This window comes from Poeciliopsis prolifica, unplaced genomic scaffold (genome assembly GCF_027474105.1).
Source record: "Poeciliopsis prolifica strain line A6 unplaced genomic scaffold, Auburn_PproV2 SCAFFOLD008, whole genome shotgun sequence".
Taxonomy (NCBI): domain Eukaryota; kingdom Metazoa; phylum Chordata; class Actinopteri; order Cyprinodontiformes; family Poeciliidae; genus Poeciliopsis; species Poeciliopsis prolifica.
The window spans coordinates 4,601,793-4,619,864 of record NW_026562383.1 but is presented as its reverse complement, the minus strand read 5'-3'; the positions used below and the strand labels follow the sequence as shown (position 1 = coordinate 4,619,864).

At 41.5% G+C, this 18,072-nt stretch overlaps 1 protein-coding gene across 1 annotated transcript; it reads right to left on the bottom strand.

Moving 5' to 3' along the window:
* Positions 1 to 317: 317 nt before the first annotated feature.
* Positions 318 to 8,265, bottom strand: LOC129362214 (kidney mitochondrial carrier protein 1). Its single transcript, XM_055033647.1, has 9 exons — positions 7,997 to 8,265; positions 7,732 to 7,879; positions 7,394 to 7,488; positions 7,101 to 7,186; positions 4,814 to 4,909; positions 4,589 to 4,713; positions 3,735 to 3,858; positions 1,816 to 1,896; positions 318 to 1,394 (listed from the first exon to the last, which is right to left on the bottom strand). Exons 1-9 carry the CDS (start codon positions 8,058 to 8,060, stop codon positions 1,353 to 1,355), a joined length of 861 nt encoding a protein of 286 aa, XP_054889622.1. The 5' UTR covers positions 8,061 to 8,265; the 3' UTR covers positions 318 to 1,352.
* Positions 8,266 to 18,072: the final 9,807 nt, after the last annotated feature.

The window sequence follows — 18,072 nt, the reverse complement described above, 5'->3', positions numbered from 1 at the left end:
TCAGACAGACATTGAACACCCGAGGCTGGATTTAAATAGAGGAGTTTTACAAAATAACAAATAAAGGACAAAAGAATAACTGAGTGTAGGAAACTTTTGGATAGAGTTGAAAAGGCAGTCAACAAACCAGACTTTGTTATAATTATATTAATTATTTGTTATTCTAATTGATCTAAACAGGAAGAGTTTAACCCTGGAGAATGAGGGAAAATATCATGTATCTTATATCATCTGCATGTGTAGTGACTTTTTTTTATTTTTTAGCGGCTGTCCTAATAGCCAACAATTACGTCCAAGCACACACCAAACCAAGGTGGTTACAATTCACGCCTTTTATTTTCACCATACAAGTCCACAGCTGCATTTAAATAAGCTTATTACAAAAATGACACTGGCTAACACTTTGGCAGAAGCAGCGTACACATTCCTTACCGATGAAAGCTTAAAGCGTTTAAATACAGTACGAAGGAAAAGCGTGGAGTGAACAATCGGTCTGTGGAAGCAGCGACGGGAATCGCCTGATCTGACCCACTGAAATGTTTCGCGAGTCAACACATCGTCTGCGTATGTGATGACTTTAAGTGACAGATGTAACAGGACCTTGATATATTTACTTATCAGTCATGCACATGTGATGAATGTCCCGTCTATGTAACAACTCCGGTATTTGAGCCATGTACGCATGTAAATATAAAGCTCGCAGTGTGCCATGCTCTGTTCTTGGCCCTTTACTCTGTAAATACGCGAGGGAGACCACAAGAAATAAATAGCTTCAAACATTTAAATAGAGGCATAAAACCCACAACGTGTCGCTTTCACAAAGGGGAATGATCGTGCCGATTGTCACAGCGGCTGTCCAACAGTCGGGAGTCCACGTGCAGCTCAAGCATTTGACATCCTGAACCACAAATTGGGTTAAGGCACACAGTTAATGGAGCACTTTATGTGAAAAACACATTTAAATAACAGGCTGGACGCGTTGTCATCACCGTAACAGAGACGGTTTTAAAGCATCGCAGCCTTCGACTGAAATGCAAAGTGTTGATTCTTTCAAGAGTTGGAGAATTTCACGGTTGGCTTGGGTCCGAGTGGAACCATGTAGCGCCTTGAAGTGGCAAATGAGCACAAGAAGCCGTGAGAGTATTCATGTCACAGTCCTTTTCCCCGTTTGCCGCAGGGCTTTTTAAAACAGACGTGGAGCCGGGAGTCGCTCTGGAATCGGACTCCATTTGCGTTTTCCCCTCGCCGGCTCCTCCGAGGAGCCTCTACCGTTCTAGACGTTCCTGATTTTGGTCCCCTCGGCTCGTCTCTGCGCAACAGCTCAGCTTGCTTTCTCTCTGACGTCCGTTCAGTCACACGTCGATCTTCTTCAGCTGCTCGTAAGTGAGGAAGAACTGAAGATGGAGTGAAGGAAAATGCGAGGAAAGGGAAGCGACGTTTTGGGCGGACAAAAGTGAAAGCAGAGGGAATCCTTGAACTTTGCCTCCCAAAGTAAAGAAGTTCGTTTTTAGCCCTGAACACAGAGTGAGTTCCCTCTTAACATCAAAAATAAAACCCTGTATTCATTCTCTTGCCTGCTGAAGGTCTCCTATAGTCACTCTGACGGGGGTATTTGAGGCAGTAGTTCCAGGAGATTACATAAAACTGCTAGCCAGAATTAAGCTAATCTTCCCCACTAGAAAGAATGAAAGGAAGTCTCTGAATTTGTTATGCTTTACATAACAGCATTTTACAACCTGCCTCAATTATTACTACATCCTGGAATACATTTCAATTTTAACCAGAGTAGTCGTCGACTGAGGGCTGAAAGGATACAATGATGTTCCACGGTCCCAGGCGGAGCCAGTTTGGGAAGAAACCCTTGTAGAGCGCCGTGAAGCCCTCCGAGCGCCACGTCTGCAGGAGGAAAACACAACAAGTTCAGTCGAATGTCACTGAATTATCCTCTGACGGAATCTGCTAGTGATGACGCCATGCACTGCTTGCTGATTCGAAGGAAGAAGAAAACTTTAAACTTGATACATTTAAACCAATAAATTGAGAGAGCTAATAATTTTGACAACAAAATGGAACAAATTTCCAACTAATCAATCCTTTGCTAATGACCAGAAGGTGAGAAAATGTAAACAGCCCCTAACAATGAATGCATAATTCAACACTCTTCCGTGTGGACGCACAAGTGATTTAGACATATTTTGTATCACTAAAATAAAAAAAGAAAGATTAAGTACAGAGGCGAGTGAAGCAATTAAAGGGGGAAATTGTATTTTCTAAAAAGATTAAAAAAATAAAAATATCTCTTGGCATGTCTGTGGCTCAAACAGGCTGCAAGGCAGCGAGAGAAAGCAAGACTTCCAGGAAGTTTCTGAATAGTGCAGAGTGGTAGAGTGGATTTGGACATGTTGACTATTTTTTAATCAATCTAATTCTGTAAGGAAGACGTATATATGTTATGACACATATATGTTATGAAGTATTAGTCTAAACATAGTCTCAGGTTTGTCAACCTTATAAACCTTCCTGTTGACTAAACATGCCCCACTGTGTGTGTGCGTTGCAAGACAGCATACGTTTAGTAAGTTGGATTAAAATGAATGGTTCGCTTGAATATTCCCAAATGTTTTCTTCTAGATGTCATGACTAAAACTCGTTAATTTCCACCATATTTTATGTTGAAGTTGCTTCTTCTCTTGACTTCTGAGTTTAGCATTTTTTGTTTCTCACGCTTCAAGTTTCATCCGTGTCACCATTATAAAAACAGCTGTTTCCCCATAAAGTACAGCAGACTGCATTAATTTTTGTTTCTAACAAGAAAAAAAAACTAGGCTGTGTTTCCATTTTGCAGCAAAATGTTCTGTTTCAATCTGAATTAGAATTCAAGTGTGGGTTTGTGCAGGAATGAGTAAACGAAGCAGTTAAGAGACTTTCCTGTTGCTAGGAACAACACGTCTGTCAGTGATTCACTGAGGGCTACAACAAGTGCAACACAAATTCTTGCATTAATACATTTTGGAGGTTACTGAGCTGCTGCGGCACTATGTTCAGGCCAGATATCAAATGATCCACTGGGGGTCCAGCAGACAGATATAAACTGCACTGCCTTCAGTTCTTAGAACCTGCATATAAAACATTACAGCCATTAAAACGAACGACCCTTAAAGCCGAGCTGCACACGGCAGCAACCAAATCTAATCTTTTTCACTGACTGATCCGGCTGTTAAACATGAACCACAAACACTTCCAGGTTACAGATTGGGTGTTTTCTTTCCCTCGCTAAAAACAGTTCCAGTCCTAAACGTTAAAGAAACCAGTGCGGCTTTCCAAAGACAATTTTAGGTTCGTCTGGTAAATATTTGGTTCTAAATAAAGCGTTGAAGAGCACTGACCTACTTAAAGACTGACAGACGAGAGATAAGAAAGCTGCCTTCATTCCAAAGTTACTAAAGATTTTTATTAATATTCATGCTTTGTGTAACTTGATCACTTTTTTTAGCCTTTACCAAAGTGAAACAACAACAAAAAACTGGGACTCAGCAAGCACTAGTACCAGATTTCTTTTGAGTATTTAGCTGATCGTGCATTTATTGCAATTGATATGTACAGCAAAAGATGAAATCTCTCTATATTACACAGTCGAAGAAGAATTTATACAGAAAGACCTCAGACAGTGTTTGTGTGCGTTTTCCCGTTGAAAGATGTGTTTAGTATGATCCAGGTGTTAGTCTGTGACTCACCCGCAGCAGACAGTCGAGCGTTCCCTGGTACAGAGCCCCTCCCCTCTGGTTCATCATGCGTGTCCGGACCACATCTACTGGATTCGAGGCCAGAGCCCCGGCAAGGCCACACACAAAGCTGGACCTGATGGGCAACAAAGAGCAGCCAGTGTTGGGGACATTACAGGGTGTCTGCAGGCTCCAGCAAGTCAATCAAGACCTTGAATAAAACTTAAGACAGAAAAAAATCTATAAATAAAGGAGACGGTTAAGGGACTCGTATGGGCTGGCAACAGAAGTAAGCCAATAGTGAAAACAAGCAGGTGATACATTTGCATTTACCCACGATAGCAAACTAGGGGATATTAGCAGCTAGCTACCAAACGCCTCAAGTCACAGAACGCAACGAGGACGTCTGCGTGCAACTCAAACTTTAGCCGGACAGAAAAGTTGTAACATTTATTACCTGGTGTCGGCACATTTATGACCAACTCACATTTTTTAACAATTAATTTAATATATTTTAAGTCCTTAACTTTAGATAAATAAATGTAAGACTTTTAAGGACGCAGTGGCCACTCTGCATTATGTCATGGCGATGGTCAGTGTTTCGGTGCCACCAATCTGCGGCTCTTTGATTATCACACTTCTTAACTGACCAGTCACCAAGCGGACAGCCATGTCTTTGGCTCTAAAGTTACTGTGTGAAAATTTTACATGTATCCAAAAACATACATGCCACAAACCAAAAACTCTGAATCCTGACAGGTGCCTGTCACTACAACGTAGTTTAACTGATGCTTTTCAGTTTTGACAGCTCTAATTCACAGCCACTTAAGGGATACATAGGAATCCCGTCAGTAACTGAAACTCACAAGAAGTGCGTGTACACGGTGTCCCCCATGTAACCCGACAGGATCAGGTGCTTCTTGGTGATGTCGTAGACCGGGAGTTCGACGCCGACCACGATGGCCGCTCTCTGCGCTGTTAGAGAAACCCCCTGATACGAAGACAAAAAGGAATGCTTACAGGCTGAAACTCTGAAATATGAAACTCACCAGGCTTTTCTTTTTTTTTTTTGGTTTGCCAATTTCCTGTACCTTCCACAGTCCTCGTGTCCCCTCCTGCTGGTAGATATTGATGAAGTTGCCCATCATGCTGCCTTGGATCACATTTCCCTGAGCCTGCATCCGGATCTAGGGAGAAGACACAAAGAAAGGGCATCAGATATGACAACGGGTGCATTGTTTTTGACCTGCGTTTAAACCTGTGATTACACAGTGGGTGTGACTTAAAATAAATTTTAAAAAGAAACCGGCACTGTGATGATTTCACACAGACAGCTCATGCAGCACACGCCCCGATGAAACACAGTGTTCCAAACCTGCAGAAGCATGTGTCGAGGTGTTAATCTTATAAACACTAACCGTGCCAAACGGAGCACAGAGAGGGAGAGAGAGAGAGAAAAAAAAGCGTGATAAGAGCGTTGGCATTCACAGAACACTATGTTAGGCCTTTCAGGGGTCAGTCTTTAAATAAAGCACCAGGGAGGTCGTGATAGCCCCGGCTGATCTTTCGCTCTGTCACGCTGCCTTCACCAAGTATTAATATCTCTTGAACTTTTTCACATTTCATCAACTGACGGCCAAGGTTGGGATTTTTTTTTTCTTTTCTTTTGCAACCGGTTAAACAGAAAACCAATGCAAAATTGTGGCGCATAAAAAAAACAAAAAACAAACATGTGGCTTTCACACTTCTTTTCACAAACAAAAGAATCTAGAAAGCATTCTATGCATTTTACTATGAGAATTCTTTTCTTTAAATATCTCAAGTTTTATCAATTAGACTGAACAACATTCAACCTATAACTGCTGTTGAAGACTTTGGGGTCTAAACCTGGCCTTTAAATGGGTCATTCTGGCACACAAATATTCTCTCTTCTAATCCAAGGGTGTCAAGTTGCAGTACTGCAGATTGTAGACACACCTATGCTTCTACACACCGAATATCTCAGCTGTTATAGCGTTACCTGCAAGTTGAAGTGGCAATTCAGTCGTCTGATTTCGGTGTCAGCCAAGGATTGACCAAAAGGTGGAAAATAACACACATTCAGGGTCTCAATTTGACATCGGTGACCTGAGCTGTTCCACGGCAGCTTTAGCTGAATGTTAGGGATCTGTGTCCTGCTGGAAGTTAAACGCCCACTCCCGGTTTTGGAGTCTGCTGCAAGGATCATCGTCAAGGATTCGGCTCCATAAGTCAGCTCAGCTCTCCAGACCTGAGCACCAAGTTTGTTGTGTCAGCACACGAGTGCGCAACTAATAATTGTTCTTGTCAACAGCTGTGTGGATGTCTATAGAGTCATCATGGCTCTCTAGGCTGTTTTATTCTAAGTCGGGGTGCATTCAACGGATCTAGCCAAGCTTTAGACCGTTTGACTGGAAAATCTGGTTGGTTTGGGGAGGAGGGAATGGGCAATAAAACTTTTACGCTGACAAAAACAAAACTAACTCCGACCTTCCTGAAAACCTAGGTCCTGGTTCGCTTGTCGTGAACTCTGATGCGTTTCAAATGCGAAGGTGAATACCAAGCAAACCGGAGACCACTCCAAAGGTAGGAAGTGGACGATGGCGCAGGGCATTCTGGGTAAATACAACGTAAACAAACACGAGAGTCTAACATTAGAAGGAGATAAGCTTGTAATTGTTTTTTGTTGTTTTTTCTAACCAACAACAAAAGATAAATCCTACTTCCGCTAAAATCTGACACTACTCCAGTTTTATTAGCCCTTTCCAAAGGAAGTTGCTTTCAGTGTCTTCTTCTGAGGCTTTCATGTAGTTTCTTTTAGTGGGTTGTGGTGCAGCGCCACCACAGGTGAGGAGGTAAACAGAGAGTTTGGTTGGTTTGTTTGACCCAATGAAGTGTGAAAGTGAAACTCTCCGCTCAGAATTTTCAGATGGACTGAACACCGTTTCACAATTCCTACCGTGCTTGGGATATTATTTCACCATCTAATCCTGCTTTAGACGTCTCCACCACTTTCTCCCCCACTTATCTGAAGTGTGTCTTGATCCTCATGATGCTTTTTGGTCACTAATGTTCCCTGACACAGAACAGCTGCATTAAAACTGAGATTTTATTGCACGCAAGTGAAGCAATTAAACAACTTCTGACCTCAGCCGGTTCAAACGTGAAAAGGTTTTAAGTTCCACTGATAGAGTGAAACTCCACACCTTCCTCCGGTTTCCGGGCGAACTGCTGCGTTTTCACTGAAACGCTTTGCTTCGGGGGCCCAAAAGACCCGTCAAACCCGCTCTGCCGCTTTAAGAGCAATAAACAAGACCGCTCACAAACTTTATTTATGGTAGATGACATGAATAAAGTTACCTTCAGCACATCAGTGGGGTTGGCAATGGAAGAAGAGATGACTCCAGAGAGAACGCCGCACAGCACGTTGGTCAGCAAGGTCTCATCTGGAAGAAAATCAAGATATTAACTTGATCCACTCAAAGCGTGCAGGACTGGTTTTATGCACTATGCCTTAAGAGGTCACGCAGTGTCACACCACCACCTGTGACCTTCAGCAGGAATGCGCATGCATGCATGCATGCGGCGTGTTTGCCTCGCAGCAAAATCTGTGGGTTTGTGTTTGAGAAGTGCAACAGAAACTGAACGCTCACCTTCTGGTCTGTCCACCAGCAGCTGCTTCAAACTCTGATATGTCCCAATTTTGATGGTGCCGTAGGAGGCCTGGCGGAGCATGGCGGGGGCGATGCTACAAAACAAAACACCACAAAAAAAAATGCTTATTTTTCTTCTTATTTTAAAATGTAGCACTTGCAGAAAAAACATTGATTAAATAATCTGGAAATCGTGCTCTTTCTCTCTCTCTCTTATTTAAACAAGGCTGCAGAGAGATTGGTCCAGGAGAAACAGGAACAGGGAACACAATGCGTACATGTATTTGGGTTTTGCGCAAAAATAAAACGCATTCAGCTACATGAGTGAACCCGCTCACCCCGAGTAAAGCGCCCGGAGCCCCTCCTCTCGTCCTACCCTCATGATAGCATGGAGCATGCCTCTGTAGCGGATCTCACGGTACTTGCTGTCCCCGACTTGGCCCTGAACCTGGAGGCGCGTCTTGGCCAGGTCGATGGGGAACGTGCCTGTTAGCCCACAGCATTAGAGACTCGTTAGCTCGTTTTCAAGCGACCTAAAGCAGGAAGAAAAGCGCCACATACAGACAGCACGGCCTCCTCCCCGCACGCCCCTCACCCACTCACCGCATTCTGCCGTTATGGACGCAAGCCCGCCGAAAACGAAAGGCTTCCAGTTCAAGGTGGACATTTTTGTTGTTGTTATTGTTTCTTGCCCGGACCGAGTGTCACGACGCAGCGAGCCGCTTCTCAGTGTTACACGGCCAGAAAGCCCAGGTCCGGTCTCGCCGCCAGAGAGGTTCAGCCGCGCGTCGCCTCCTCAGGCTGGCAGACTGGAAAGGCGCTGAGAGCTCCGCCCTCCCGTCGCTCCTTCGCCGGCGTCTGCGGTCGCAGGCTCCGCCCACAACTCGCTGCCTGGCAACCGAGCCAGAACGTCTCGTGACTTTAGAGATCAGATCTTTGCTTCCGTTTCTCTTTCAAGCAGCAGAGACTGAATACAAAACACACAAGCTGGGTGTTCAGGTTTCCACAGCAGGACGTCACGAAATCCAAAGTTTTGTAATAGCGCAATAAAATAAAATAAAATGAATTAAATTAAATTAAATTAAAACGATTTCCCCCACCCCTTTACTCTTGAGGCCTCATTTAGGAAAGGATCGTGATAGAACACTGGAATAATAAAACAGCTTCAATGTGCCATAAAGAACAAAATGTCTTAAAATCTTGATTTTAAAATGATGCATAGACACATACTTCAAATATTACATTTAAAAGTTCCCCTTTTTTTAAAATTTGTGCTGTGAAAACATGAGAAAATGCAGCCTACCTCACCTAACCAAAAAATAAAAAGCTGAGAAGTTTGTGAGCCTTGACAGGAATTCGGTGTATATTGGTTATATTGTGTGTCTGTCTTGTTCATTTCATTTGATGTTGAAATAATCCATATTTGTAGACTTTCGTTTTCATTAAGTTGTTTTTTTTATTTCACTTTGGTTATTTGGATTTTTCCCAGGCAGGCTGCATCTTTCATTTGCCAATTAATAATTTTGTAAATCTGTAAACGGGGAAAATCCTCAAAAAAATTGTTTGTCTGCCTCAAATCATTTGGGAACCAAAACTGGACCATTGTCTTTCCGTGTTAAAACCTGTAATTTCATTTCGCCGCCGCTAGAGGTCACAACAACACAACTGCTAAGGTCGATCGACGCCACTACGGCTCTGCGTGGCTGTGATTTGACTGGACCACGCACGAGCCAATCAGTCGCTGCTTCATGGGGGAAACAAAGACTACAGCAATCATGACGCTAATTAGGAAACGCAACACGAAAAGCCCTGATTGGGGCATTTAAGTTTGCATGAACGGCCAGGATGAACCTCGACGAGTTCTGCTTTCTCCAAACAGAGAGCTCCACTGAAAAAAATAAATAAAAAATGTTTGTCCCATTTTATTTGTGCGCATTAATATTTCTACTCCTGGAGTCCATCCTTCCTGCCGGATGCATTATTATGATCATATGCTAGTTGTGCTGCTTGATTAATGGTGCCGGGTATGGGTCAATAACCTCGGAATTGCCATCCGCATATTATTAACGACCGGGAGGGGTGTAGGGGGGAACTCGGCGTGCGCGTCACCGTGCGCGCTCCACAAACACAGGCGCACACGCCGCCTGTGTGTGTGCGGCGTGTGCCTGGTGCAAGGTCGAGCGCTGGGCGCAGCATCGATGAACGTAAATAGATGAATGGAAATATTGCGGGTTTTATCTAAAACCAATAGCCGGGGGATGGAAGCGCGGTGCGTTTAAAAATGGCCACATTTAATGTGGTGATTTGTCAAAGGATGGCCTGAGCAGAGGCACGAGAAGTGGGTGATATGTCTGTGTTTGGTGGTCTTGCACTATAAGGAGGTGGAAAGAAAGGGAGCTGTGGGTCAAGTCCAGATGCTCGGCTGGGAGAAAGTTTGGAAATAAAAAGCCACTGAGGAGCTGGGAAAGTTTTCTATAAACTCCCCGAGCAGGGTGAGATAGATTTCTATAGTCATTAAATATGGGGGAACAGCAACACACTCAAAGTCAGGTGTGAACAGCATTTGAGCTTCTTCTGGGGGTTTGTCACTCTGAATCACCCTCAGGGACAATTTAAAGAGACCAACATAACAGTCATGTTTCCCGGCCGTGAGAGGAAGCCAGCGAGAACCCACAAACCCACTTATGAGAAGTTGGGAGAACATGCAAAGTCAACGCCGAAGGACCGCATGCAGAGAGTTTGTCAGTCTCTGGACCTTCTAGCTCCATGTCTCCAGGTCTAACCAACTGGTGTAACCTGTCAGACAAAGATGACTTGTGTTTTTTAGGTAGAAAATCTATTAGGCCATGATGTTATTGGTTTGTTTTCACACATTTTGTGCTAATGCATGTGAGTGGGAGGGTGATTAACACGTTAGGGTCACCTTGTTCACCATTTTCAGGGTGGAAATTACAGTTTTTCGGGCTTGCTGCACAGAAAGAAACACCCTCTTATCGTCTGTTGTATTTTGGTGCCATGACTCAATTTCTAAAGACTTTTTGTGCTGTTTTGTGTACCATGCTTCAACGTGTAATATAACATTACCTACAGTGCAGCTTTGGTTGCCGTATAGAATGCTTTGGGGCTGAACAGCCACAAGAGATTCTGATGTTTTTCTTATAGCGGAGGATGTGTTTAGGTACCAGGAAAGGGTTGTAGTTTTGTTCGCTTTTCCTGGTTTAAAAATAAACACATTTTCTACTACACAGATGAGCAACGATTAACCAAACTAATTGATGTTTTTTTTCCTTCCCTCTGAAACAAAAAATTTTCTTATGAGTAAGTGTGCAGATGTATGAAGAAGACATTCATGGGACTCAGCACACAACCTTGGGGAACACCACCAGTCAGAGTAGAAAAAGCTGATTCTCCTATTCGGGATGTATCATCAAGAATGTCGCAGGTCCAGTTGGAAGTGATCGCGATAAGCCCACGCAGTTGTTAATCAAGATACAATCATTGATATAGTTGGTCTTTTTCAAATTCAAGTGTTATTGTGTCAGTTAAATAAGAAGCCCTTGTTCTCTACTGAACTGCGACTGATTGCAGGAACATCACATCAGCGATCCTGGTCTCTACGAGACATTGTTTAAGATGCGTTCCTCTAAGTGTGTTGCCTCACTGCGATGTTAAGTCAATGTGACTTTTGTGTTTAGAAGACGGCATAGTACTCAGACTACAGGCAGCGCATTGGACCGCAGTCGGACAATCCAAACTGCCTTCTTGTGTCTGAAACGTGTCCAGACCAGTGGTAAGTCTCGCACAGCAGAATATAGGCTGACATCCATGACACACTGGCCTAATAAATATCAAGAAGTGTTTGTGTAACTCATTACTTTTTTTTATTATTCAGGTCAGACATTGTTTTGCTACATTAACCGCACTAATGTGTCATTCGGTGGAAAAATCCAATGTGAAACGCTGGACTTGACTATCCTTTGTTTTCTCAAGAACTTTTCATCTTTCAAGAAGATGAGTGGATGAAAAGTTTTCATCCACTCAAACAAATATAAGCAAACAAATATAAGCATTTTTACAAACTATTGTCGGATGTATTAATCTGTATGGGTAAACTTGCAGGATCAGATACATGCATGCACTTAAACCTTTTAGTGAGTGGTGCTGAAGGTTCGGGGAAGTCTTTTGACCAAATAAGGTGAACATGAGTCGCAGCGCACACTGATGCCAACACCGGCAGTTCTTGCATGACATGAACATTTGAAAGCTGCAGATTAACTTCCAGCGCCACATTGCTTTATCTTACATTATTTGCATGGTGCAAAACATTTGGCGACACTCCTTCCACGGAACTGAAAATGCAGTTAAGCAAAGAAAAACTTGTCTATAGTGAAACTGCAAATTGAAAACCTTTTTATTTCTTTTTTTTCAGTGCTAATGATGCCCTCCCAAGTCCCAGGACACATCGCCCAGGATGGAGAGCCCCACCACTCATAAAAAACAGCAGGGTCAGGAGTTTTTGACAAAGAAAGAAGCCGTTGCTCCAAAATATACACCTTCAGTCTTGACTGAAATTTACAGTTGATGGCATGGATGAGCCAGATGCATTTGGTGTGGTCACAATGGTGAGTATCATCCTGTGGGCTTTCTTGCCTTGACATCCACCAGTGGTCTAACCTCAAAATGTTAGACATTACAGCAGAATAAATAGCAAAAATTCTTAGGTTCTCAAAAGATGGGTTGTTGGGTGTTATCATAAAAACAGTCATGATCAGTTTTTTTGTTTTTGTTTTAATGATTATGTGATGATATGTGAAACACCTGTGATTCCAATGTGATTTAGTGAGACAGAAGTGCAGTCATGGTACGGTGAGCCAGTGGTGCCGGAGGCTGAAAGAAACGCCCAAATGTTCAGAAAATTCCTCACCTGTCAGCTGGAATGATTTAGGGAACGCTGAAGATTGTTCCTGAATCACGGTCATGTCCAACAAGAATTTTCCAGATGGCAAAGTTTGATGACATTTGTGTCCTAACTCAGTCATGAAAAAGAATGTTGTGCTGATTTGGTCCTTTTAAAGATTGATCTGAGCTGTTGTTTGTTTGTTTTTTTGTTTGTTTGTTTTTTTTTTCAGAGAGGAATGATTACTCAGCAAACAAATATCATAATTTTTTGGGTGTATTCATTTGTATTTGACTGTGTAGATCGAAAAAGAAGCATAAGCATGCAGCCAGGCCAGCACTGGCAGTTCGTGCGTGCATGAATGCAACACTTGAAAGCTGCAGATCTTCTTCCAATGAAGTGCTGCTTCATCTGACTGAATTTGAATGGGGCAAAACGTCGCTGATAAAAATAAAATATTATACTTTAAAATCAAATGAAGGCAACTATTTGCATCATTTATTCATGTTGAGCAAGCAAAACTGTTCTTTGCCTAAAGTGCTTACTTATTTCTTTACATAAAAAATAAAATCCAAGTGGACTTAAGTTTGTCAAGTAGATTAGACGCAGCTAAACTCTGGATTAATTACTCGACTTTTTTAATAAATTAAATTGATGAATTAATAAATTAAATTTGCAAATGTGTTGTAAAATCCAATTAGTTCACGTTGCTTAGAAACATTATGCAGACTCTTTGCCTCAAAATAAACCAGTTTTTAAAACTTAAAAATGTTTGTGAGTGCAAGTTGTTCACCTTGAGTTTACACAAGCCAATTAACTTGATCATTTTGAGTTGCGTAAACTTGCACAACCATAGTGTACAAGTTAAGTCCTGGCATCTGTCTATACTTTTTTCTCTGCTAAACCTTGGATAAAAAAAAAAATATGAAAATCAGTAGTTGATTGCTTCAAAGGTGAACAGTTTTTTTTTTTCGCTCTCAGGCAGAGCGGATGGTCGTGACAGTGAGCGTACGGCTCACACGCGGTGCTAAAAACTAGCCAATTAGCGCTCTGCTGCTCTGCAAGTATATCTTCATTTTTCATGAACTGACTGTACAGTTTTGCGACAAATAACAAAGAGGTTCGATTATTTTCTGCTGCTGGTGGCACAGTGCATTGTGGGATACCTTGCTGGAGGTAATTGCATCATCCTGTGGGCTGGCTTGCCTTGACATCCCCCCATAGTTTACAAAAGCATAAAGGAAAAAAAAAGATGACTGTTATTATTGTTATGACTATTAATAGTCATAATAGCAGTATTATGACTATTATTATAACTAATAACAGTCATTATTTTTTAAATAATAATAGACTATTATTATACATAATAATGTTCTGTTATTAATTTATATTATTATTTATAGTAATAGTAATCACAGGTACTAAAAAAAAACAGGCACTGTTACCATATTTTTATTATGATCTCGCAGTGACTTTTTGTAAAAGCTGAACTTCAGTGAGACAGAAGTACAGCTATGGAGGCCGATAAGGAAAACCGGAGGCTGAAGGAAACGCCCAAACGTTCCAGATATTCCTCACCCGTCAGCTGGGATGATTCAGGAAACACAGGAGATTTGGAAATCCTAACTCTGAATTGTTTGAAAGGATTACACAACATTGTGATTGTGCCTCTAGACAGAAAAAAAAAATAGAAGAATGCAGATGATATTTTTGCCCAACTCATGACTTTTAAAAGAAAATCAGTCTTGCCTTTAAAATAGTTAAAAATACTTATTTAGGTCAAGGTGAGCGTGGCTGGAATAAACACTGAATCCCTCACACACACACCAGTGCTGTTTCCTGGTGCCTCTCTCTGTGTGGCGGGGTATTTTTACCACTACCTCGGGGCAGTATTGAAACTAATGGGATCTGAAGGCTTGTCCACCCCAGTTAGCGCGTGTTTGTCTGTCCTGGTTGTTTTTCGACGCGCTCTCCTCATACCCCGAAGATTTGAGAACGAGGCCTGATGGGACGGGCGCAAGCTCCATCGCGATTGGCTGGGCGTGAGTCCGCCTGCTCGTCCAATGGGCATGACAGAAAAAGAGATCCTGGTGACGAGGGGTAGGAAAAAAAAAAATTAGCCGTGTATTTTTCCAGTCTTCTTTTTTTTTTTTAAGTCACATCACGATTCACAGAAATTCAGGCTTTGAATGCACTTCCTGACACGATGCAGGGATTTTGCATCACAGCCAATCCCTGTGAATCAGCCGTACTGAGACAGCTAATCTTTTCTTTATTCTACTTCCGGAGGTTTTTAATTTTTTCTTTGTATTCACCCTTCATCTTACACAACCAAGATCTCAGAGCTGCGATGTTTCCACTGCGCTTCAGGATTTCTGCTGGATCAGCCGGATGCTCTTATCAGTGGCCCCAATAAGTCGGAGGTTTCAGGATGATAGAAAATCCTCTGGAAATGCCCATAAATGGACATCAGAACTTGACCTCTGAGAAATCTCTTTTACCTTTACAGAGGCTGCAGGTTTCGACCTCTTCAAGTACGACTGATTTGCTCCGCCTTGCTTGTCCGGCCGACACCGAGGGAGGCCATCTTGAGCAAGGTCGTCTGGGATGGGGATGAAAAGTTTGGGGGATCATCAATCTTCAATAAGTATATAGCTGAGTTATGTGAAAAAAAATACTTATGGACGTTAGAAAAGGTAAAAAAAACAAACAAAAAAAAACAAAACACCTTGAACATCAAAATGGCTGCTAAACAGTGCAAATGAAGGGGAGGTAGAAGCAGGACGTTTGTGCTGGTTTCTGCAGCAACATTTTTTGCTTGTGCCGTTTTAGCGTAGAAAATATTTATGAAAGTCTACAGGTCAAAAGGTCAGCCGGGCCCCCCACTTGTACAAAATCAAACTGATCTTTAAAATTTGGTTTGTATTTTCAGGGTTGACCTGTCATGACCTCTGGAAACATTTCTTAATGTCTTTAAAATGATAGTGGCACAAAAAATGCGCAAACGTTTGCACCATTTTTGCCCGATTTGAAGACAAACCTCTCTCAGGTCAAACAGCCAGTGGTGGGTTTTAAACTTCCTGCAAAAACAGAACTAATCACAGCTTTAATGTTTGCAACAGGTGACCAAAAGTATTTGCTTTGTACGCAAAATGTCCAACTGTGTGTTCAGTACGAATCATTGCATTGGGAGAAAGTTTGCTGTAGTTGCCTGTTAAAGCCAACCAGGATATTAGAGCATAGTCCGGAATGACACCCACTCCACCCCCCAGGGTGCATTTACAATAATCTCTCACCCCGTTTAGGTCTGTATTTAGAGCCATTAACCCCCCCATGTAGCACCCTCTCCTACACTCCTTCATTCTGCCTCTTAATAGCCTGGATTAGCTGCTGCTTTAATAGACTCATCCATCTCCTCTGTTTATTCACTAGTTTTACCCACACACACACACACGAATGCACACACTCGCTTTCTCTGCACCTCGTCCTCCTTCCATCTTCTTTGCTCATGGGCAATTACACAAACAAATACAGTTTATTTTCACTGTTTCAGGCTGCCGTCTGGTCCATGAATAGATTTGTCAGGCAGTTGTTCCTTTTTATTTATTTATTTTTTGTATTATCAGTAGGTCAGAGGTTGCGTAGTCATCCTTGCAGGGTAAAGGTGAAGCCGCGCTGTCGCTCCTGCGGTTCGCAGGGTGCATTAAGCATGCAGATTTATGTAAATTCCTGCCACAGAGCTGAGCTGCTGATTGGTTGGAGCTTTGAGCCCCTGCAAAGCCCTCTCAGAGTTCAAAGCTGGATTCATTTAGTCTGACGTGAGCAGAAGCAGGGGGATGGAGGGGCGTATGCCGAGAGGAAGGGCTTCCTGGGGGTGGCGTTCGTCAGACACACGCAGGGAACCCACCCACACTCAGCACTTAAGAAAAAAAACCCCAAAAACCATGTGAATGTAATGTGATGTCATCTCAAAGGGAGGGGAAAAGAATGACATCCTGTTGTTATTCTAGAGGGGTTCTTAAAACCTGACATGTTTTCAGTGGAGGTCCATCAATTTGACTCATCACCATGCAAGGTCAACTGGGTCAGAGGTCAGACTCTCACCACATAATATGGTCACTGAATTTAGAGGAAATGTTATATTATTCGCATTTTGATTACGATTTAGTCTGCAAATAATAATGAATATATATATATATATATATATATATATATATATATATATATATATATATATATATATATATATATATATATATATATATATATTTTTTTTTTTTTGTTGTTTTTTTTTTCTGTTTGTTGGAACTGTAACTATGTCATGACAACATGGGGAGACAAATAATCTGTGAAAAAAATTGAGCTCCTCTGCCTTTTCCCAATGCTAACCAGAATGAACCAATAAGAGCCAGGAGGCGGGTCTTAGCGCTGTCAGTCACCTTCCATGTGGAGGCTCAGGCTACTAAGTATAACCACCAACGACAGCGGATAAACGATTTTTCTGTAACTGTAGGTTTTTTCCCTGCCCTTAATACAATTAGCGGTGAGTACGTGACAGCTGTAAGCCCCTCCCCTTGGCTCTGATTGGTCGGATTTGGGTACATTTGTTCAGGTGGCAGTTCAGGCAGGAGGTGGAGGAGATTGATCTTTTCACAGATTATCTGTCTCATAATTTACTTTCACGACGTGTTGGTAGTTTTAACAAATATGTAACAAAACAATTTTTAAAATAAATGTTACATATGATTTTACAAATGTTTTTTTTTTCATGACAAATCTTAACTTCATCAAACTTAAGACTCAGTCAACCATTACTTTCATTCACTGCCTAGAAGAGTCCATTGGAGAACTATGAGGATTATATAATTTTATAAATTGTAACGCAAATAAATAAATGCCTTAGATCTTAAGACTTGCAATGATAAAATATACTTATGGTATTTAATTAACAAAGCTGGCTCAGCCATTGGCATACATTTCATTGTCTCTAGAATTCCCAAAGCATTTCTGAGTAAAACAATGTTTAGCAAAAAGCTGCTATTCCAAATCCAAAACAAATATTTAAAATGTTTAATTTCAACTCTGTTTTATGAGAATTTTGCTCAGCTGACCAGCAAAGAGGAACAGAACCAGCAACCAGGGGGATACTAGGGACTAAAAATGATAAGCAACGAGAAGGAAATCTATGAAGAACATGCAGGAAACAGGGATCTGACAAAGCGGCGATTAAACTGAGAGGCTCTTAAATACAGAGGAGGTCAATTAACTGGAGCTCAACACAGGAAGTCTAAGTATTTGATGTTTCATCCATGTTTTTCCAAGACAAAGATCCGCTTTTGTGACAGACGTGTTTTGCTACACTCTAAAAAGAAAAAGTTGATCCAACTTAATTGAATTACTTCTGTAGGTAACAAGTAATTCAATTAAGTTGGATCAACATAATTTTTTTAGTTTGTTTAACTTGATAAATTTAGGTCAGTCTAACGCAATTTATTTACTTTATTTCATATACAAATGTTTAATCCATCTTACTTAAATTTATAGAAAGTCAACTCAAAAATGTAAGTTGTTCTAAGTTAAAAAATGAAACTACCCCAAAGTCGTTTATGCATATTTTGTACTTACAATAATGCTTAAATATAAATCACTTTTAAAGTATGTTTTAGCTTTTACAATAGCAGTAAAATTCCTTTACACTACCCAAAAATTCAACTTGGTTATAACAAATCTACACTGCACAAATAGAAAATGTTAAATTTTATTGTGAAATCACAAACTTACA